Raw genomic sequence first — 23,429 nt, 5'->3', positions numbered from 1 at the left:
AATTTGCAAAATCAAACGTAGATCGTTAAAGGTTAATAATAGCACATTAAATAAAATAAATGATAAACATATTAACAATGCACCGTCCTTTATTTGAGTCTATTGAACTAAAGCAGGGTCATTCTACTTGATTGTTTTGTTTGATCATCAAAAGTACAGCTTTTTAAAAAAATCTGCTTTCTTATAATAACATTGTGAAAACAATTCTCATGTACACAGATCAACAAAAACAGACGAAAATGCTTATGTATGATTGCAGGGGCAGTAATAGTGGTGTAACTTTGTAACGAAACACCATAGAAGAACACAACGCGCATGCGCAAAGTGCAGCTGTGACATCACCGTTGTCACAGGAGCCACACATTGCCAGTTTACACGGCGAAAGAAGAGGTTGGGTTTTCAAAAGATTACACTGTGGAACACAGTTTCAAACGTTTGTGTTTTCAGGCCCCCAAAACACTGTTGTCGTGTGAACAAAAGGCCAAACCACAACAAAAGTTTAACATTTTATGCAAGAACTGTTGCTGTGTGAACGGCCCCTTGGAAATATACAAATATGCAAAACTTTACAAATGTTAATATCATCCCAAGTCTTGTGCTTTTTTTTTCTATCCCTGAATCATAAATTTGCACGCAGCCCTGCAGCAAATATATTACAACAGGCTCAGATTTTGGATATTTTCAGTGTTGCACCTAAATCAACAGAAAACCCAGGATAGAGAGGTTCAGTGAAGGTGGTCTGGATTTGGTGCAGCCGTGTCAGCGTGTCAGAGTCAGAAACACTGTAGAAGGCCAGTGTTCCTGCTAAGTAATCCAGGTATATGCCCACTCTGTGGGAGAGAACTGGGGGAATTTGGCCTTTGTGAAGATTATTGTGCCAAAACGTGCAGCCGGATGAAGAGCAAGTTAATTTCCAGGAGAGCGCGTTGTGGCCAAAATAGCAATCTTTCCCTGAGCCTTTTCTTTCAATGCCTTTGTACGACACGGCCAAATCAACAATGCCACAATCCCACTCCACCTCCCAGTAGTGTCTGCCCCTAAGGCCTTTTTTGCACAGAGCCTGGTGATAGAAGGTGAATCTGTTAGGGTGATCAGGATGAGCCTGGTCCTTGTCGCCCCACGATATCTCTCTGTTTCTGTCAGACAAGCAAAGACATGCGGCTACAGTGTTGGGATCCACCTCCACTGTGGAGTCTGCAGGACAAGATGAAACTGGTTTAGCTCATGAAGCTGTTGTGGATGTTTGAGATGATATTTGATAAGAAAATAACATCATGCTTACACTTATATTTGGTCAAAAGCAGTTTTCTTGGTGGTATTTCCTTAAGCAACCTTGGCGTTTTTGACACTGTGATAGAAAGAGAAAAAAAAATCTCATTCTGTCTATAGAGTAACAATGTACAGACTAATCATAAGGTTTAGAGATTGAAACTGTTCACACTTACACAGATTTTCTTCATAGTGACTGAACAATACTTTCTTTTCTTTGTCGCACATGTTTTTAAGTTTATCTTTCTGTGCAGCGACAAACTCTGTCAGCACGTCAGGTCTGTCATGTGAGTTTGTGAACACAGGGAGTTCACCCAGGTGCTGCAAACCCTGCACAAGGCAAAGAAACACATTGTACAAATTAAAATGCAAACTTTTTCAAATTTAGCAGCAAAAATGAAATACAAAATACTTCCAAAGACTCTCAAATTGAAGTGCCAAAGACATCATCACCTGCAGAAACTGAATGGGGTCCTCCATTAGTGAAAGCTGGTTGAGTTTCTCTTCTCTCCTCCTCAGCTCTAACACTTCCCGCTCCAGTTGCCCGAGATGAGTGTTGGTCCAGTCCACTCCAGCTTTCTCTGCTTCTGCAACTTTTTCTCTCATCTCAGAGCGTTTGTACTCCATAGAGCGGACAAATATACGGATACGGTCCGCACACAGTCGCTCAAAGTCATCACATGCCTCCCATGCAGCATCCTGGTAGGAAACATGCACCATTTGTCCTATTATGACTGGTTACAGCAGGTATGTTTGTAGGATTTGAAGACAGGATTTGCGTGCTTAGCCCAGACTCCAGTAGAGGCCCAGGGGGGTCCTTCCCTGGGATTTTATTTTATTTTTTAATGGAAAAAGTTCTGTTTTAATGTTGTTATTTTTTAAATGCACTCTGTCATCCTATTTGCCCATAAAAAAACTGTTCTTTTTTTTAACTTTCCACATTAATGGTAAACTGTGATGAGAAAAAAAAGTAGTTTTTAGTAATTAGTATTGAATACAGGATACTTTACAAATGCTATGGTTTTAAATGTCTTGACTAGAGTTGTTAAAAAAAAAGTTAAATATGCATTTATGTTAACAGGGGTCCAAAGTTGCTGAATACATTAATTTAAGTACAGATATAATATCAGGCCTACTCTTATTTTTGAAAAATATACATAGTCTATATAGATACGGAGCTACTTGTGAAACATTAAGGACTGAAGCCACAGACACCCAGACCTAATGATGGCGCTGAGTTACACCATGTAACAAAGGACCTGTGGCTATTTTTACACTTCCTTCAATTATTCTGCAAAATATAATAATTAGCCGGATGTTTTTCAGTGCTGGTATGTCTCTAGGCTTCAGTCTACATGTACCAAACCTTGTTTCCTTAATCACATTTTCAGCATTCTTTTCAGTGCTTCTGAAGCTCAACATTTTCAGCATTGTTTTACAACTTTTCAAACAAATATGCCCAAAGAGAGAACCGGAGATCCCCCTGCAGTAAAAAACTGTTGCTTAGTTTACACCCACTCCCTTTCCTTTCGTCTTCATTCGTCTGTTAACAGGCACTTTGAATATCTTGTTTCAGATGTTTGATTAAAAACAGAAAAACAACAGAATAAGTATGTATGTTTGTACTCACCCTTATAGAGTCTGCGGCCCCTCTCAGTTCTGCCATTTTCTTTTCTGAATTCAGCACTCTTTCTGCCATTTCCTGTTTAGTTTGCTCCAGTTGTTTCTGTTAAAACACAAATAAAACACAAACACAAACCCAGGAGATTTTCAGAGCTTCAGTGACATTAACATGATGGTAAAAAAATGACTTCAGCATGGGGCTAAACTGACTTACCTGCATTTTAGACTTTTCTGCTGCCACTGTCACCGTGTCATGGCCTTTGTGCTTGTCCATCACACACAGCAGACATATGAACTGCTGATCAGTGCGGCAGTAAATCTCCAAAAGTTTGTCATGATAGCCACAGATGCTTTCTTTAACTCTCGCAGAGGCTTTAATCAGATTGTGTTTTTTTAACGGAGGCACCTCAAAGTGAGGCTTCAGATGAGGCTCACAGTAAGAGGCCAAACACACAAGACAGAACATGGAAGCTTTTCTCTTTTTCCCTGTGCAAGCGTCACATTGCACATCACCAGGTCCAGCAGAGGTGTCATCATCATCATTTTGACTTTTTGTCTGTCTGTGTTTCTCCAACAAGTCAGCCATAAGTGTGTTCCTCTTCAGATCAGGCCTCGGGGAGAAAGTCTGCCTGCACTGAGGGCAGCTGTAACTCCTTCCGTTGTTATTGTATACATCCCAGAAGGCATTGATGCATTTCATACAGTAACTGTGTCCACAAGCCGTCGTCACTGGATCCTCCAATAACTGTAAACAAATGGAGCAGTCAAAAAATTCCTGACTGTGTGCCATTTTCTCCCGCTCAGACGGACAGAATTAGTTTCATTTTCTCTGAAGGAGTGGCTTGTTGTTGGCTGCTTGCTCTCAGTGACACAGATGTTGGCTGTGGTGACTGGTCTGTGTGAGTGTTTGTGTAAAACAACGTAATCCTACCATCAGAGTCAAATATTAACTGCAAGTGAAGGTTTAAAACTCAGCTGGAGTCAAAGTAGCCTTGTCAACTTCAGTTAAGTTTTTTAATCAAACACACAAAAGTTAAGTAAGCACACCAGCCACCAGAGAACAATGTTAGCATTATATGTTTTTTGCAAACCATTGATACATTTTAAGGTTTCATGTGAGTCATATCAACATTACTAAAGTCGTGCATTATATAAGCTGACTTTGTCATTGAGAGGTGGAGGCTGGATGCTGTATAACCAATGCGAGACGTCTGCAAAGCTGCAGACCACTGTTCATGATCAACATATAACAAAACCAGCTGTGATGTAGTTTCTTGCAGCTTGCAGCACCAAACGTGGGTGTTTTGTAGCAACCCATTGCTGTTATTCCAGTAAGGATATTGGCACAAAAGGCCATTATTTTGTGCAGACATCGCTACTTTTCCAGTAGATATTGTGCCCCCAAACCTGGGTATGTTAAGCCAAAACATCTTTCCTCAGTATAACAAAGTGGATTTTTTGCCTAAATTTAACTACACATTAACCACAGCACTGTTAACATGTTAAGTTTCAACATATCTGCTAGACTGTATCACCATTGGTAAACACACACCTAAGCAAGAGAGTCTTAATTCTGTTTGTTATGAACATATTTATTCTACTTAATAACTAAGATTCACAAGCAACAGTCTACAGTGTAAGTGGATTCATCACAGGATGAGAAACATGTAATATACACACCTGTGCCATTAATGTCTTTCATCTTTTCCTTGCAAAACAAATCACATTTTAAAGAACAGTATCGAAATGAGAAATGATGAATTGATGAACAGATAACTGGAGTGAACACCTCTTTAGTGCCTGTGTTTAACACACGCACAAAACAGTGTACAGAGAATAAACTAACTGTTTTAATGACGCTTCACACGGACAACCTCGCCACTGGATGCCATTTCCTGTGGTGACTTTATCCTAACAGTGGCCCCTCTGGAGACCATGAACCCAGGGAACAGAGGTTGAGCAAATGCAGTGTGAACTCTGTGCAGGAGCATCATTTCACCAGAATCTGACACGCTGTAGAAGGACAGGCTCCCTGCCTTATGGTTCAGATACACGCCTACAGTGGAGGAGCAGTGGTTGGACACTTTGGTTTTTACTCCATCGTGCCAAAAGCTGCAACAAACACTTGAAAGAGAAATGCACCAGGACCGATCTGTGAATCCAAAGCTATTTTCATCCAGCTCTGCCCCCTTATAGCACACAGCAACATCAGCCCTGGGTCCCCGCCACTCAACCTCCCAGTAGCAAACTCCAGATAAGCCTTCAGTGCACAACACTTGATCATATTTGGTGAACCTCTCTGGATGGTATGGATACTTCTGGGCTTTTTTAATCCAGGTTACTTTGCTGTTTCCCTCAGAGAGCAAAAGGTTTTCAAATGCTGTGTTGGGATCCAAAATGAGGTGGCAGGAATCTGAAATGTGGAGGTTATGTTTCAGTGTGAGGCGCAATGTGCACTGAAAGGAAAACACTTAGTGTAACATTAGTGACTCACAAAGGGAGAACTCCTGTCTTGTCTTGGGATCACAATCCACTTGAACTAAAAACAGAAAACACGACAGAAGAACATTTTGGTTAACATCCTTTTTACATAAAACTGCGTAATTCCAGTCAATCAACATGACAATGGCATTTTCTTACTTGTCTCAGTTATTTCTGCAATGACTTTGACCACATTTTCCATTTTGTCTCTCACATCAGAAATATTCTTTGTCACAAAATCAAAAGGTGTGTGTAGATGGATGTTGAAATCAAAGGGCATGTTGGGTTCTGGACAATCAAGAATGGATTGGCAGCTCTAGGAACATGTAAAAAGAGAAACACAATATGAGTTTAATAGCCCTACTTATGACATAATCCAAGGCTCAACAACAGCAACAACAATTGCCCAGGGGAAAGTCGGGCTAGCAAAGATTGGTAGAGTGGTAAAAAAAGAGAATTAAACTAAAAAAGGAATGTGCCATCTCCCTTTCATCTCATTTCTGTTGAGAGTTGCACATGCACAGTACCGATGGGCACAGTACACACCGGGCAAAGATAAAGTTTATGTTCTGGAGCACAAGCCAGCATATCAATTATCCTGGAAACAGGACTTTAAATGGGGATTTTAGAGGATGTGTGTAAAACTCCAACTGTGTATTGTGTATTTTGTTGCAAGTTATAGGGGGGATTAAACAGGGTTGATTCTAAAAGGCTGTAAAGTTTTTGAAAACGTCTTTGGAGTGCCATAACATGAACCATTTAGTCTTTAGTATTTGTTATTTGACAACCACAAATAAATAAAACAATTTGTAAATTACTTCAGACAACTAGATTTCTGTCCCACTTACCCAACTGGGCAAGTTTAAAAATACATCAACGGTGAACCCTCCATGGATCTGAATGCGTACCTGCAAGAAATGAATGTGGTCCTCAGTGAGTGACAGCTGCTGCAGGTCATCCTCTCCCTTTCTCATATCAGAGATTTCCTTCTGCAGCCGATCCACAAGCGCCTCAGCTCGGCTCACCGTAGCCTTCACCTGGACTCTGATTAGATTGTTCAAGGTACTTCGCCTTTTATCCACCATCTGGACAAATTCAGCATAGGCCTTCTCATTTTTATCAACCGCTGCATCCTCGTAACACTGACAGTAAAGAGAAAAATATAAATAATGTTAGTAAATATAGATACAGGACACATTAAAGAAGTATTTCACTGATAAAAAGAAGGTCCTTAAATAAAACTTGGCCGTCTTTACAGTAGAAGGATGAGAATACTCTTGAAATTGGTGTTAGCCTACATGACCAGAGAAAACAGAGGATGCTTTTGCTCAAGAAGTACAAAACCTACAACTACCAGAATGCACTGCTCCGCGCTGGACCAATAATCGCTCCTGCTGGTAACGTAAAGTGGACTGGTCCAAGTAAAACAATGGCGGCCGGCTGGATCTGGTATCAAAGTTAAACGGTAAGCTAAAACATGTTTCTGAAATATTTGAAGCAAGAAACATTCAACTCAGTAACAGAATCTTGTTTTATATTTGATCAGCGCTGCTTAGTTTTACCGTTACGGACATCCATTTTGCTGCTGATGATGATGACACCTTCCTGTTCACAAACTCTCACCATTACGGCAAAACGGGGTATTAAAAAAAAATAAAAAACATTTAAGGCAAGAAATAGGCAGAGCAGTAACACAGTCTTAATTTATATTTGATCATAACTGCCTAGTTTTACAGTTTGATATGATTTCATTTTGAGTTTGAGAGACAGCGAGCGGGGGTAAGTCTCTAAATCGGCTGTGTACTCTTTGAAGTGAGCCAGCAAAACTCATCCAAATGATGTAAAAATTACATCATTTTGAGGAGTTTTGCTGGGGAAGGAGGGATGACTAGACAATGGTTAAATGGAGGAAAGTCTGCCACAGTTCATCTACACATACCACCCACATTGTTTTGACAGAAAGCTGTTTGAAAATTAGTGAAGTATCTCATTTAGCGCATTAAACTGAGCTGAGAAAAAAAGCAATTCACCTGCAGTTCTTTCATTTTCTGTCTCAGCTGCCGCAGCTGCTTCTCTTTCTCCTGTATTCCCTGCTGGTATCTTTGTTTTTTCTTTCCAAATTGTTTCTGAAAATGAAATTATACAGTATGGTTTAAAACAAAAACACTTAACAAGTTTGTGCATTAAAAATAATTATTCTTACTTGTTTGTCTTTTCTCTCTGCTGCAGCTGAGACAGTGTCATGACCTTTGTGTTCATCCATCACACAGAGCAGACAAATGCATTGTCCATCACTGCGACAATAGACTTCAAGCAGCTTGTCATGCTTAGGGCAGATCTTATCTTGAATGGAGGCTGATACTTCCACCAGCTTGTGCCTTTTGAAAGCAGCAGACTCGTAGTGGGGCTGCAGGTGAGTAGCACAGTATGAAGCCAGACACACCAGGCAGGACTTGACAGCTTTCAGCTTCTTCACATTGCAGAAGTCACACTCCACATCACCAGGACCGACTTCAACCTTCTCAGCAGGCGTGGGTTGTTTTGCCATTTTCCCTGCTAAATCAGCCAGCGCTGTGTTCTTGTTCAACACAGGTCTGGGGATGAAAGTGTGTCTACACTGGGGACAGTTATAAACACCGCGGTGATCCTCCTGGTCCCAGTAGCCATTCACACAGTCCATACAGTAACTGTGGCCACAAGTAAGAGTCACAGGACTTTTCAGTATATCCAGGCATATCGAGCAGGACAAAGGATCTGGTTCTTTCCAGCTTTCTGCCATCTTCATCAGAGCACTCTTAACTTTCGTTTTCTCTGAAACGATGCGTGAGTTACTTAACCCCTTAACCCCTGGACTGACATCAGTTTTTCTCGCGATCATTTAAAGCTCTAAAACCTGATTTTTTTTTAAAAGGGCAGAAAAAAACATAATGAGCAGCTTGGCAAGAAAGCTCACAGGGAAATTATCTGAAAATGACAATAATAATTATTATAATTACTATTATTTTTAGCACTGACTTATGACCATTTTCTTTCCTTTTTGTTTGTTTTATTTATTTTCACATTTATTACAGGCAAGCTTCTTGTAACTTCATAGAAGAATGTTTTTGGTACGTTATGTCCTATTAAAACGTTTTAAAGAACCAAACGAGGAGACAAGTTAGGAAACAAAGGAACCAAAAGTGGAAACAACAGGACACTTTTCTTGCGAGATTTGAGCAGAACGCGAGATTTTTTTTGGTAACCAGGGAGACGACGGCAGCGTACGTCCCCCTGCAGTAGGGAAGAGGCGGTGTGTTTCTCCTCTGGTGATGTTTGTTTTTAGCAGAGAGCATTTTACACGATGGAGCTGCCGGAGACGATTAGAAAACGTCTAGAAGACTTTTCACGGACTGTGTTATTTGACCAGAGTCGGACGCAGCCTTTCACAAAGGAGAATGACACGTTTTTGCCACACGGTAAACTCATTTAGCTAATGGACGAATTAGCATCGATAGCTAGTTAAGTAGCGACAGGAACTGCTGGATCGGGTTAAGTTTGTTTCCGTCATACCTTTACTGTGTCAGTATTGCCTAAAGAGGACTGCTTATCCAATACATTAATGTTATATCCTTTGTCTTTGTTTTCAGACAAGCGGGTCTTGTCTAGTCTCCACCTCCAGATGTCTCTGTACTTCAACATGTGGTTCTTCCCCCTGTGGTGGATCAGTGAAACTGTGATGCTGCACCTCAAGGTAAGTCAGAGGGAAAATGAGCTTATGTGAAATAGGCAAATCTGGTATTTATTAGAATGAATAAATTATCGGATTGTGTAAAAACGCATCTATTATAACCCTCCTTATTGTAATTACAATTATGTGTATGCAGGGTAGACATGAATAAACTCTCAATCTTAAGAAAGATTTGGCCCCCAACGTCATCCAGCTACATGACATGACCCTAATAAGGGCAAGGGACTGTTTGGTATGGGGGGGGGGTATGCTTTTCAGTTCTCAGTTATCAAAAAAAGTTTAAAATTGTAATTTTAAATTTAGCAACAAAGTGAACAAATTATTCAGATATGCTGATATATTTGGTAGATAATTGTCAATGACAATTGGTCAGGTGGTTGTATATAAATTCAATTAATTTCACTACATTGTAATTGTTACCTCTACCAGTATCCTGCCTTGCCAGACTACTACAAGTTCATCCTTGTCACTGTTCTCATCGTGATGACTCTGATCGAGGCCATCAGACTCTTTCTTGGTTATGCTGGGAACCTGCAAGAAAAGGTGGTGCATCACTCACACAAACATAGAAATACTGTTGAAGTGGAATGGGTCAACACAACACAGACAGACAGACAGACACACACAAACACACACACGGCAGAGATTGTAATTCATGTAATGTTTGTGTTTATGGAAGGTCCCAGAGTTGGCTGGATTTTGGCTGCTGAGCATCCTGCTGCAGTTTCCACTCATCCTGTTTCAGCTCTTCAATGAAGCCATTCTCATACAACCCCTGGAGAGGGGTGTTCACATAGTTCTCGCCTTGTTCATACTCACACAGGTACGATATATATATTCCAAGAAAAATATATGTATTCCAAGAAAAATGAATAATTTTATCATTTCCATTTAGGATATATTTATATGTATATTTTAAAGTTGTGCATGTTTTTTAAAATTGTCATTGATTCCTGAATGATCCAGACCCTCTCTGGTTTTGTGGCGCTCCGGGACATGGTCAGACACAAAGAGAGTCAATTTCATCTCCGGCACTTTGACTGAATTCTGAGGCAGACATCCCTGCATCACCCTGACACACTGGGACACATCCTTACAACAACAAAAATAATGTCACTTTTTCTATTCCATGTAGTACATATAATAAAACAAATGTTGTCCCTGTTGTTGAGTATTTAAGAAAAAAACATTTGGACATATTTATTTTTATATTTTATAGTCAATGGGATTGTATTTTTTATTGATTTACAATAAATAAAATTCATATAACACGAAATGTGTATAATTTATTAGCCAGCTAATGTACTGAAACGTTGACTTTGTGTTAGTTTGCTCCAGTGTTGGAGAGTAACTAATCACAGTAATTAAATTATTATTTTTTTAAATTGTAATCATTTACAGAGGAAAAAATCTGTAATTAAATTACAGTTACTAATCAAAATGTTGGTGATTGCAAAGGATTTACATACGAAAAAAATCAGTAGAAAGTTTAAATGCTGAATAAAACATTAATTCTGTTGCTTTTCATCTTTTTGCCATGCAGTAATGCCTTCTTGTTCTTTTCAGCTTCATAGTCCTGTTTAAAACATTTGTTAGAAAAAAATCAATTGTAATAAGATACATTACTCTGATGAGATAATTTAAATGGCTACATAACTTGTTACATTTTTAGCAGGGTAAATAATAATCTCTGACATATTACATTTTAAAAATAACCTTCCCAACACTGATGTTTATTCAAGCACATAGGTTTGTCAACACTGCAGAAAATAGATTGCAGCATTGTTGTTAACATTGCATGCAAAAACAACTTTTTAAAGAGTTTCTGTCATTTTGTTTAAATGGAAAGGGAGCATGTTAATAAACAACAGAGATTGTCATCTGAATTTCATTTTTTAGGATTACTACTAGAGGGTTTCACTTCGATCCAGACGGTGGGCCTGGGAAAATCTGGAAAGGCCCGTACTCATGAGTACTCATGTCAGGATTTCACTAACCTATCAATGAGCCAGCAGCTTTGTATCCATCAATGGAGAGCATTTAACCCGCATGACTGATCAGCTGTTTCTGCTGTCACAAAAGCCTTTTGTTTTGTTCTCTCAATGTTTAATCTATATCAGTGCATTTCTGATATTTTCTCTTGATACTGTGTATGTTGAGAGTTTGAAATAAAGACTTACTGCTCCACTCATGAGACGAAAAATAATGGCAGATGAAAACAGTATATCAGTGTGGACCAATTAAGTAGGAAAAAAAACTTCTTAAATATAAATATTGTATTTCCATCTTGTATTGACGTTTTTATTTACTGTTTAAGGTTTTACGTCTTGTTTGTTTTGTTGCACCCTCTTCGTCTGCAGTAGTATATTGCCCTGTGACTGGAGAATTAGCACCTCCAGCTGCTTATCTCTGCAAATCTGCTGACTGACAGAATGACAGCTTGCCCTCCCTATCAGAATCATGAATTTTCTTCCTATGAGATTGAGTTTTTCTGAATCTTATTGGATGGGCAAGCTGTGCATCTGGGTGGGCCTGTGGCTTTCCAGGCCCACCTCTAAAAGTTTGATCCACATCTGAATGAGTTATTAAACAAATTATTTTATCCCAACATATCTGTTATTATACAGGTTAAAAATACCAAACCATAAACGAATTGATCCATTAGTGCAAGTACATCAGAGAATAGAGAGAATAATATAAATCTGCAGTTCCCAGATGATAAATATTGTGCCCTACAATTGGGCAGACTGTGATGATCTTGTGATCACCTCAGTGCTTATTTGGCTCTCTCTTCCAGAGTTAAAGTGCCTGATATCCTTAGACTGAAGCCTACCGAGGGTGTCACTCTGTGGACGCGGAAGTTCCATCTTCATGCGGCCTGAAGGCTTTGACAGGGGGGATAAAACATCCAGGTGCCTTTCGCCCTCCAAAGTCTCTTTGCATAGTCTGATGGAAAATGGACAGGGAGCACAGAAAACATTTTAAAAAATCAGAATAATGAGGTGAAATGCTTCATGCTTGTCTTAACATCACTGCACAAAGATAAGGTTTTTTTCCCTCCAAATCTTTGAACTATAATAATAACTTGAGAGAATAACAGACAAAGAGAGAGTGCTCAAGAGGATTAAAAGTTACCTTACCCTTCTCCTGTCAGGTCTGTGCCCCTCACAACAGGCACAAATAAATTGCTGCATGGTTCAGTGCCTCTCCAGGGCGCATCAGGACTGAGATCTGTCTGGTTCTGCTCTCCAAGTGTTATACAAGACAACAGTGGCGAACCCACTGAATAAATGACAAGATTAGATACCTGAGAAGAAGAGGTGAAGTTCGCTAACAATGATAGCTAAAAAAATACGTTTCAATTGTTTGTTTTTTAATCATTTCAGTTTCATATATTAGTAAAGTATGTGTGCACATGAAACCTTCTGAGGAATCTTCTTCCCGTTCATTAGTCTGCCGTTTGGTCTCGGTTATGTCTGCATGTGAGGTGGAGGAAGCCTCAGGCACATAGTAACGTCCTGAGACCCGTAAAGACTTTCCCTCTCTGAAAATATGTCGGGTGTTGAACTTGTCAGTGGTGAAACCTGACAGCAAGCGCTTTGTTGGAGCAATGTCTGGGAGCATCTTGACATATATGGATGAGGGAGACCTAAAAAATGAGAGTCATAACACTTAATGAATCTGAATGTTCCTCGATACATAATTATCAACAGTGTATTGATAAAGATACAGCATCTCTGAGGCTTACCTGTGGGGTGCTGTGAGGGAAAGTGGCAGCCCTGAAAGAGGCAAAAGAGTTTCATTACAAAAGTGCTACAATGTGATGCAGGCTTAATTTAGAGATGACGAAACTTTAAAAAATGAACTGAGTTCCATCTTAAACTATAGCTGTGTGTGTGTGGACAAACCTCTGTTGACTTTACGGGAGACAAAGGTTTGCTGGGGGCGACGAATCTGTTGCCAGTTGGAAAGTATGAAATTCGGAGAGGATGGAAGGAGAGCACTCATGTGCAGCAGCTGACAGGAGCATTTCCACTGTCCAGCGTCCACCCCCAGGTCATCTGTTGAAGAAAGTCAAGCACAAGACCCTTCCTAATGCACTGATGGTTCAAAATACTTTTGCTTTAACCTGCAAGAAACACACAACCTGACTTCTATTTATTGGACAATGAAATACTCAGGGGTGGTACTCATGAATTGAAGTGAACAAGGGCAGCATTTAACAACAGCAAAACTGTACCAAAATATCTAACTCCAAGTCTCATTTAGCCAGTAGTGTGCTCAGTACTTTCCAAAAGTGCATTTTTGGTGAAACGTTAAGACATAAAACATGCTAGTACAAACAGTCTCATGCACAGTTGAGCAGCGTGCCTGGGTACGCGCAGGCATTTGAATTCTGCTCAATTCGAGCTTATACAAACGTGCATGTCCAGGGCGTGCTACCTGTTTAAATCATAATATTTTTAGCAAAAATGCATGTGTTTTGGAAGTACTGAGCATATGACTGCATAAAAGAGAATTGGATTGTACTCCATGTGTTGTGTGGGAGTTTTTATGCAGATATTTTGATTTAGTTTCCCTATTGTTAAACACAGTCCCCAATGACTTTAAAGAAAGTACACTAGCTTCTTTATTCATTGTTCACTGTGGAGGAATGCAAGAAACAAAGTTTTCTTGTTGACTTCAACATAACACGGCATGATTATTTGATATTCGATATATACTTTTCTTGAGTAATTTTTTGCATGACTGATACTTTTACTCCACTGCATCTCAGAAGGAAATACTGTACTTCACCACACTGAAAACTTAAACTATTCAACAGATTAAGATTTCAGATTAATAATACAACGTAGTATTAACAAACAAAATATGATGTATTGTTATGGAAAGAAATAAGACTTCACTATTTTCACTTTTTGTGCATTAAGTATATTTGGATGCTCATAATTTTGTACTTGTGAGAGAGTATTTCTACACTGTGGTATTACTATTTCACTCAAGTGCAAGATGTGAGTACTTCTGCCACTTCAGAAAATACTTCATGAGTCTTTACCAAGATCTCCTTCATATTAGGAAGTGAAAGGCAACATGATTAACCATAACATACAGAATATGGAACTAGTTTATGGGAGTGGAAGGGCGCGTGAAACATGATAAACGTTACCTGTGTGAGGTGACACAGCTCTGTAAATACTGTGATGCAGACATACGTTTACCCCGTAATGTGGGCATGCAGCTTTCATGTTTCCGTCATTCTAAAACAAACAAAAACAAAAAAGCCCAAAATCCTGGTCAAAATTACAGATTGTGTTATATCAAACTTAAAGTGGGCAATTGAAAGTATGCTATGACTGGCCAATAATGTGCCAATAATCTGAGAGAATTCATTCAGATGATCTTTACCTGGACAGGTTTGCAGCTCTGCCACAGAGTCACCTGACTGACCTCCCCAGTGTAAGTGGTGGGAGGAGGGACCACAGATTTTCTGATCAGGCCATTTACCTTCACAAAGAAAGAAATATTGAATGGAACAACTTGAGAAATCCTCCTATTTCTCTGTTTGGTTGGCTCTGTGTCCTAAACATATTCAAACTCTCTCTACTTCACACCTGCCACTTTTTCCTGTGTCTTCCCACAGGCTTTTCCTGGATGCTCTCTTGAGGTGTGTCCTCTTGAGACAGGTTGCACTCCTGCAAAGACCGTTTGTTAATCAGTCTTGTGTAAAGTCAGTAAAAGTTAACCAGACATGGTTGTGTCCCAATGAATAGGTAATTTAGACACTTACAATATTTTTTATGCTGCTTTGTGTGACCCTTGGCTGTGTGCTAATCTTAACTCTCTCCTGTCGCAGCCTGTTCCTTTCTTTATGACTCCTCAGTCGTTTATTTTTCTTTCTCACTGGAGTTTGCTGTAAAGGAGAGCAGGAGCATAAGATAAACAGACAATAGACATGAAATGTTTTCTGTTTCCGTTTTCACACAGTGATCCAAACGCGATATTAACCTTACAAAGAAAACAAAACAGTCACATAAAAAATCCCATGGGGCAGCAGATTTATGTCAGCATACCTCTGTTTGTAGCTGGTTCAGTAAATGAACTGGGAGTCCATCAGAATCTGAACTATTTGAACCACTGGTGCTGTGAAAGCCAACAAGAAATATTCACATTCAAGCTTAGAGGGAGAACACTTTATACTGTACATATCCCATTTGGCCCAAGTCTAACTTTTCATGTGTATTTAAGATAATAATAACAATAATAAATGACTGTATCACCTGGTTTCCAGGTCAGACATGGAGACGTTACAGCCAGTGCTCGAATCTTTGCCCACCTCCTTTCTCAACATTACTGCCAGCTCTGTCAGACAGTAAGTGGTCTGACATAAAAAGCACAGCGCAAACATAAAACACAGCTGCACACATACACATAAAATGTTCACAATTACATCTCAAAATTACAAAAGTCAAACTTTTAAAACAGTTGCCTTGGTTTATTTTGGTGCATACTATTTTTTTTAATTTTATTCAACAGATATAGGGGCATTTATTGGTAAAATGCAGTGCTGATTTATCTCTCACCTTTGTTGGATCTGGATCACAGTAGTCCAGCAGGGTGTCACAAAAATGAAAGCCGAGGGACTTCAGGTCTCGAGTGGTAAAGTGTGTTCCTCTCCTGTTGCCTAACATTCAAACACATGATAGATGCTCATACAAGAGAAGAGGAAGCAAGCAGACACACACTCATATACACCCAACCTGAAAGTTTTAACTCACCTAGAGTGGAGCCTCCAAAGGTGGCCTCCATAGTGTAGCTGTTTTTGATGCCAAGTCTCCACATGGCAATCCGTCCTGTTCCCTCTTTGCTCTTCTGCACCCGAAACTTACAACTCTTAAAGGAGAACTATTGAAGAGAGCGATTCAGTGTAACGGAGCTCTTGATTATGCATGGTCTTGTGATGTACAAAGAAACCCTGCTTTATGCAGTCTAAATAAATATTTGAGAGTTTTTCAAAAATTGCAACTTTACCTTATCACTGGCATTCTTGCTCATCATTAGCGGAAAGATTCTCTCGTGCAGCTTCAGAGAAGCATTGCCTCGGCTGTTGCAACCATACATGAACACATTGTTTTTACGATTGTGGCCATGAAAGTCACAGTAAAGAATCACTTCTGTCTCAGCCATGAGCCTGGGGAAAATACATCAAAACAAGACTCAGTTTATCAAAGTCACAAACAGAAAAATGTATGAGAGAAATAGAGAGTGTGCAAATACAGCATGACAAGTTTGGGAAGCTTGTTTGAAAGTTTAATAATTAAAGATACAATTTACAGCAGAAAAAAGTTCCTGCCTCTAATCCATGCCTCTTTTCATCTTTCCAGGGTTCCCACATATTTTAAAGGACAAAATTTCAAAACCATGACTTTTCAAGGACCCATAATGAAAGAAAATCTTGCTAAAAACTTGCCTGGCAGTTTTTAAACATTCATATTTCACAGACAGACTGCGTCTGGGAGTAAATGCAAATCAAACAGCAGATTTGTGCTCATGCAAAAATCTGTGCAATGAGTTTTAATTTTGTGTGTTTGTTTTGTTTTTTCACACATTTTTTACTGAAATCCAATCTGTAGAGTCTACTGTCCTACTCTAAAAAACACAAACAGGTTGCTCACAGGCAAGAAGTAGAACTGATCATTTTTTGTTTTATGTATGCTCAAAATTAAAAGATAAAATAGCCTTTCATATGACTTGCACATTATTAACAATGTACTGAATGACAAGACACATTAGCAGATACAGAAATTAAATAATGATAAAGAAGGGAGGATTGATGAAAACACCACATTGATTTCTACTAAATTGAACAATGTGCATGAAATACGAGTTCTTAAATATGTAGCATGTGTTTTTATGTTTTTGTTCATGCATGTGTACCGCCATACCTTTCCACCATGTTTATGGTGTGCCACACAGAGGGGAAGGAATCCTTGAGCAATGTCTTGTAGTTTCTGTTGAGGTCCCTGCCTGCCAAAGAGCAGCGGTAATTTCCAACTACCACACCATCTGGATTCAGCATTGGCACCACCTGCAGCACCGTACATCAAAATCAGAAAGAAAAGTTTAATAGCAGTATGTAGAATTACAACATACAATGAATCATTACACAGCATCATCATTCTACTCATTCACCATCAACTTCATACATTTCTCAGAAATATCACAAACTGGAAGCTTTATGATCATGATTATGAACACATATGATCTTGAGGTATCTCACCTTAAAAACAAACAAATCCCTGAGCAGCTGAGCATCTTCTGTGTCCCCAAGCAGGAAATCTAGGAATCCCTCCATCATCCAGGACCCGTTGGTTTCTCCTGGGTGCACTCGGGCTGTCACAACCACAACCTTTTTGGCCTTAATGCTGCCCACCCGGGATGTGATTGTCAGCACATACACAGCGTTCCCAGCGAGGCTGTGGCACAACACCCGCAGCGAACAGTATGAAGCAACTACTTTGCTGGAAGAGATGCGCCTAAGGTAGCGCTGCAGGTGTGAATAGGTGTAGGGGTAGCAGTGGGCCAGATAGCAGGTGTCTAAGTCATAAGGGAACTGGAGAGTCCAGGTGAGTGAGTACAGGACGATGGTGTCACTGTTGTTGTCCTTTGCAATCTAAATAGAGACAGATATGTTTTTACACTTTAAAACAATGGGAGCAGGTAATGAGGAACTCAAGAAGACATGACATGAGTAAAAAAGATAAGATAATTACCTAAAAAAGAGCCAAAAAAACATTGGAGAGACATAAACAAACAAGAAAATGACCTGTACTTAATAATAATTTAAATTCTGTAACATAATTTTTATCTACAATTACGATAGTTAAAAAATTATATAGTTTTTTGGAAAATTTTCCTTAGCTTTCTTTAACTTTCAAAAAATGTAATTTTCTATATCTATCGATTTCTTGCATTTTGCAGGACAATTTTTGTCAAGTTGCTGATTGCATTTTCCTCCATGTTTTCTAAAGAAACTATGACAAATCTGCTCAGCGTCCAAAGCTTTAAATGCTTGTGAAAGCTGTCTGAATGCAACACAAGAAAACAGATGCTGATGCAGGTTTCAAATGGTTAAGAAAGATCCTGCTTTTCAGTCACATTTTAGTGACAGAACACAGAAGGTCCTAAATGTTTTAATTTACTTACTAAAGATCACATACTTAACTTTATTGCCAGCCATATCCCAAAGAAAACCATACCATTTAGAATTATTTAGTTAATTGAACAAAAACCAACGTACAATATTAACTTTTGAATACTGTCACTCAATTTGTGGAATTTCTCGATTAAAGGTGTTTGCCAAGTAATTTTTTTTTTTCACCTGCACCACCATGCAGTAAAAACACATCTTTTATATAGACAAAATGATGATAAGATGATAACCTATTTCAAACAAGTTTAAAACATCTGCATATTTCATTCACATACACTGAAGATGCTGGAAAAGCAGAAAAGTTCTAGTAAAGTACAGTTTACTGAGAAAAGCCAGTCAAGATGCCACTTTTGAAATTTCATAAACTTCACCTACCGGATTGTTACGGTAGTATCTGATATTTGAGCCAGAGCGTTGCCATCCAACACCCTCCTCGTTGGCCGCCCTCTCAGAGTAGAGGAGTGGTCTCATACCCTGTGAATACAGGCTGCTGCTCTTCATTAAGTTGACTATGGTGAAACGGTAGGTCACGCCAGCCTTCATGTTTCTGACCCTGAAGTAAAACCACTGCGTGTGCTTTCTGGTGTACATGTCTGTGCGCAGGGTGAGCTCATAGTCATAGACACCCCTGAACAGGACAGAAATATAATGGGAGACAGAGAGAATGAGAGTAACTAAACCTAGAGCCAGAGAAACAGCAAACAGGGATAAACACATATATATATACAGTAATAGCTGAGAAGCTGCAGCAACTTATCAGTAGGTAAGGCTTTAGAGACTCACACTTGCACAGCCTTCTGAAGGTTCCCACTCTCAAATCGTGACTCAAACTCAAGAGTGAAGTCAGTCTGATTGTCAAAACAAGTGGCACTCTTAACGGGCCCCCTGCATCCTCCAACACGGGAGCAGGTGAAATAGGGACGTTTAGTGGCTTGAAGAAGTGACAAGAATGTGAAAAGAGTGAAAAACAAAAGCTAAATATGTTGAAGCTTTCAATAAACATGGATTTACATTGTTTTTCAGAGAGCAGCGACAGCATGTATCGTGTTTATCTAGAAACTGATTGTTAATATCTAATGGCCCACCACAATTCCCATGATATCGCATTTCAAACTGTAAGCAAGACTTGTACATTGTTATGCAGTACTTAACTGTGATATCAATATGAAACCTACATCATGAAGCATTAAGGAGTTAAGATGAAGTTGTTCTCATATTATATTACTGCAGGAGATTATCTTAAATTCAGATAATCTAACCTCTGAAGCGTAAAGTAACTCAAAGTATTATTTCATGTTGATAAGAATTTATCAGCAAAACCATGGTGACATAATGTGCAGAGCAGTAGCAGAGGTGGGACCAAGTCATTGTTTCAAAAGTCACAAGTCTCAAGTCTTGACACTCAAATCCCAAGTCCTAAACTTTGAGTTCTTTGAGTCCTAAACAAGTCATCATGCACTCTTTACCAAATATGCCGTTTTAACAGCATAGTAATAACACAATAAATCTTCAAAAGTTTGAAGGTTTTTCAAATTTATATTAATTAAAACACTTTTTTTGGAAGTTGCTGCATCTCCATCTGTAATTCCAAACTCACATTTTGCATACTGCAATTATTTTTTTTTGCTGTCTACAACATAGTTTTTGTTAGTGTCAAAAGTCAAAGTGAGGTCACAAGTCATTGTTGAAGTCCAAGTCGAGTTGCTTGTCTTTTTTGATTTTGTCAAGTCCAGTCTGAAGTCATCAAATGACTTGAGTCCAAGTCACACACCTTGAGTCCACACCTCTGTCACACAGCCATACACGTAAACTGCTGGTACAACAACAAAAAGTCTTAGGTGCCATAATTTACCATGGTCAATGCAGTACACCACTTTCCCCCTCTCCTCTCCTGCTGGCATGGGTGTCCTCTCATGTCCTGTGAGCTGGTAGAAAGGCTCTGGCTCTGGGGGGTCCCACTCTATAACACAATTATTAGTTTCATTATGTGCTGACAGTAAAAACAAAAGGGCATGCTAAGTGTTAATTTATTGATTTTTTTTGTTGTTGTTACTGGAGATATTTTGTGTCTGCTTACAAATTCAGCTCATTGCCTACTTTTGTGCTGATTAACATCTTTGTGCATATCTGTATCTTGTCTAATAATCAGTGAGGGAGGAAGTATTCAGAAGCTGTCAGATAAATTTTGTGAAGTAAGTACAATATTTCCCTCTGAAATGTAGTAAAAGTATAAAGTGGGATGAAAAGAAAAGACTCAAGTTAAGTACAAGAAGACTACCTTAAATTTGTATTTAAGTACAATAACTGAATAAATGTACTTAGTTACATTCCACCACTTCTAGTAACATAACAGTTCCAGTACAGTTTTTAATTACCTATGTGATGGACAATGTCGCTGATGACCTCACACTCTATGGGCCAACGGGGTTGGGGGATGGATGGGATGTTCAGCAGGTCCGGCGGTGCCCTGAGCCTCAAAATGGGTCGGCCACTATCAAAGTCTACAAGCAGCTGCCTGGTCCGCAGATTCTGACTTAGGTTTAAAGATACTGAGAGGAGACATGAATCACACCTTCAGTTACTGGTCTTTCATGCTCCTGTTTTTCCAGTGTACTCTGGATATACATTTTTCATCAGGTCTGCCCGTTTACCTCACCTAGAGCAGACATGCTTGTTCACATAAGAAGGGATTATGCTGTACCTAATGGCAGTAATTATCCCAGTTACAAAAGAGCCTGTTTAATATATAATGATCGCGCATTAGAGAGGAGATTCCATAAATGGTGACCACATCTCCTTCCTAACATGTAAACCCAAACCTGTACATGACAGTCAATATTAGGATTCACCACATCAAACATGAGACAGTGGTGTCAAATGAGGTTAAACAGCAACAAGTCGACACAGATCTACATTAACCCTCTCAAATTCACATTACAGGTGCAGCTAGGCTACATACAGTCCACATGCATAAGTTATCCAAATGCAGCCTATGTGAAAACTACTTACAACGCCTTGCTAATTGCTCCTCATCTTCCTTTGCGTTGGAGTCACTGGTTTCCCATTTGTCCAGCTGATGCGTTTTCCACCAATTTCCGAGAGCAGAGACAGCTGGTGGTGTTTTCTCTGCCTGAATGGAAAAATGTAATCCATCAGTGTTATATCCTAATTACTGAACTAAAGACAGAAGTGCTTATCATCTGTATCAACCCAGGCTTGTAATCCAGACACTGCAAACATAAATTATGTTATCATGAACCAATATAGATTTTTCAGGCCTATTCCAGTATCTGGTCTTCGCTCACAGAATATCAGATATAACAAATTGGAGTCTTATTGCTAATAATAGGATGGATTAAGATGAACACATAACAGCGGGTGTTCATCTCTTTACCACTCTTTATTTATTTACCATATTTCCTCTGCTCCATGGATTTTAGTTTTGTTTGTTCTTTTTACATTTTATTCTATCAATCTGTGTTAATATATTGCTGTAAATTGTTTCTGTAATGACCTCAAACAAACATCCACTATTTATAGTATATATGTGTATACAGACACACACAGAAACACACACACACACAAAGTGGTACACATAAACGCATAATACGTGTAAGACATATGAGATATGTATTCATATATGTATGTCTCTATATGTAGAGCATAGACGTATATTTTATTCTATTTACTTTACTAGTTTAAAAACCCATTTTACTTTATTTTACTAATATATTTGTTTATGTGATCTGTTGCTAATTTCATTGTGTTTTAATAGTAATTATGCTTTGGCAACACATGTCGAATATCCTGCCAACAAACCTATTGACTTAAATTTAACTGAATTAAGCTTTCCAGACATGGCTGTCTTATAAATTCTATTGCTAATTTGAAATATACTGTAAATAACACACGACTAACTAATGATCAAACCAACTGTTGCTGAACTGATACCCCTTTAATCCAAAATGACCATTACTGTTATGATGATGGCACACATTTGTAGCTCAAGTCCTGGCATTAAACATTTTTACATCTTGGACAATAAAATCATATAACATCGTCCTGGTGTATAATGATAGTCTGAAATAATGTCGAAGTGAAATGAAAGATTTAAAAAATAAAAAATAAAAAAACATGTTGAAGAAAACTTACATGTGAGATGTTCAGCGTGGAATTTGTCATAGGCATCTTCGGCTGCCTGTCTGTTAAAAGTAAAATATCAGAGAAAGACTGCTCTTCGATGTACTGTTAGAACAAACTATTAAATGTACATTTTACTGGTTTGCTAGATAGCTCCAACACAACAGCTCATACAGCAGTACAACTTCCCTCTTAAGCACAGGACCGGGTGACCCAACTTCTTAGCCCTACCCCATAAACAACTCAAAAACCTCGACGACACTTGCTAACATTTTCTTTAGCTTCTTCAGTTGACTAACTGCCACGCGCTGCTCTGAACTTGTTCACCAATACCGTTTTTACAATATTTATCAGTGACTCTTACCTCAGTTACATTTCAGTAACACAACGTAAAATTTCTCTAATAAACATAGGAGCGAAAAGCAAATTTAGCGGCTGCTACAAGTGGAAGAATCTCTGAAAACCTGCTGTTGCCAAGCAACTGGTCGTTTCAAAAACACCGCGGTTGCCGTGGATATGGCAGTGAAGCTCTCGAGCTCCGACGTGCAGTAAATGCTTCACAGCTGTCGTAGAAACATGTGAATGGCGTTCAAGCGGTCAAGCCAGCCCACATGACATTTTTGCGTTGCGCGTAGAAAAGACATTAAGGAAAGAGCAAAGCTCGCTGCTGGCGTGACCATGGATGTAGTCGTTGAGGACGTTTATAGCAGGTCAATACTTTATGCTGGTTTATACATCCATGGGTTTTACAGCAAGTCAATGACCGGATACCGGGATGTAACATTTCAAAATAAAAGCCATTTGAGATATCAGAAGTAATTCATGGACAAAGCTAAAATAGGGTTCAAATGAGGAAATGAGGATTTACACTAAAACTTTGTTTCCACAGACTGAACCAAATATGATGACACTCAGATGTGGAATTAAAAAAAGTCATCTCAAATATGAAAAATCTGCTGGAGTTTTGGCATTTTTTAA

General features: G+C 39.0%; 4 protein-coding genes across 4 annotated transcripts; 1 reads left to right on the top strand and 3 right to left on the bottom strand.

Moving 5' to 3' along the window:
- Positions 1-60: 60 nt before the first annotated feature.
- LOC121949790 (probable E3 ubiquitin-protein ligase TRIML1) lies at positions 61-3,962 on the bottom strand. The gene is made up of 6 exons (XM_042495555.1): positions 3,107-3,962; positions 2,900-2,995; positions 1,723-1,968; positions 1,446-1,599; positions 1,283-1,348; positions 61-1,194 (listed from the first exon to the last, which is right to left on the bottom strand). Exons 1-6 carry the CDS (start codon positions 3,680-3,682, stop codon positions 665-667), a joined length of 1,668 nt encoding a protein of 555 aa, XP_042351489.1. The 5' UTR covers positions 3,683-3,962; the 3' UTR covers positions 61-664.
- Positions 3,963-4,049: 87 nt separating this feature from the next.
- Positions 4,050-8,158, bottom strand: LOC121949795 (tripartite motif-containing protein 16-like). The gene is made up of 6 exons (XM_042495563.1): positions 7,577-8,158; positions 7,404-7,499; positions 6,282-6,515; positions 5,533-5,689; positions 5,387-5,431; positions 4,050-5,305 (listed from the first exon to the last, which is right to left on the bottom strand). The coding sequence occupies exons 1-6, from the start codon at positions 8,156-8,158 to the stop codon at positions 4,743-4,745; spliced, it is 1,677 nt and encodes a 558-aa protein (XP_042351497.1). The 3' UTR covers positions 4,050-4,742.
- Positions 8,159-8,658: 500 nt separating this feature from the next.
- Positions 8,659-11,294, top strand: tmem17 (transmembrane protein 17). The gene is made up of 5 exons (XM_042496610.1): positions 8,659-8,828; positions 9,000-9,103; positions 9,530-9,643; positions 9,780-9,923; positions 10,067-11,294. Exons 1-5 carry the CDS (start codon positions 8,714-8,716, stop codon positions 10,142-10,144), a joined length of 555 nt encoding a protein of 184 aa, XP_042352544.1. The 5' UTR covers positions 8,659-8,713; the 3' UTR covers positions 10,145-11,294.
- Positions 11,295-11,832: 538 nt separating this feature from the next.
- On the bottom strand, positions 11,833-22,874 carry agbl2 (AGBL carboxypeptidase 2). Its single transcript, XM_042496772.1, has 23 exons — positions 22,816-22,874; positions 22,464-22,513; positions 21,321-21,441; positions 20,687-20,860; positions 20,164-20,271; positions 19,095-19,242; positions 18,687-18,939; positions 17,379-17,771; positions 17,044-17,186; positions 16,130-16,289; positions 15,877-16,003; positions 15,682-15,782; positions 15,379-15,479; positions 15,172-15,241; positions 14,889-15,011; positions 14,713-14,793; positions 14,507-14,605; positions 14,268-14,358; positions 13,009-13,161; positions 12,849-12,879; positions 12,523-12,749; positions 12,241-12,382; positions 11,833-12,016 (listed from the first exon to the last, which is right to left on the bottom strand). The coding sequence occupies exons 2-23, from the start codon at positions 22,497-22,499 to the stop codon at positions 11,833-11,835; spliced, it is 3,066 nt and encodes a 1,021-aa protein (XP_042352706.1). The 5' UTR covers positions 22,500-22,513; positions 22,816-22,874.
- Positions 22,875-23,429: the final 555 nt, after the last annotated feature.

Source organism: Plectropomus leopardus, chromosome 11 (assembly GCF_008729295.1).
Source record: "Plectropomus leopardus isolate mb chromosome 11, YSFRI_Pleo_2.0, whole genome shotgun sequence".
Taxonomy (NCBI): Eukaryota; Metazoa; Chordata; class Actinopteri; order Perciformes; family Serranidae; genus Plectropomus; species Plectropomus leopardus.
Note: the sequence above shows the minus strand (reverse complement) of the source record. Positions and strands in the feature narration are given on the sequence as shown.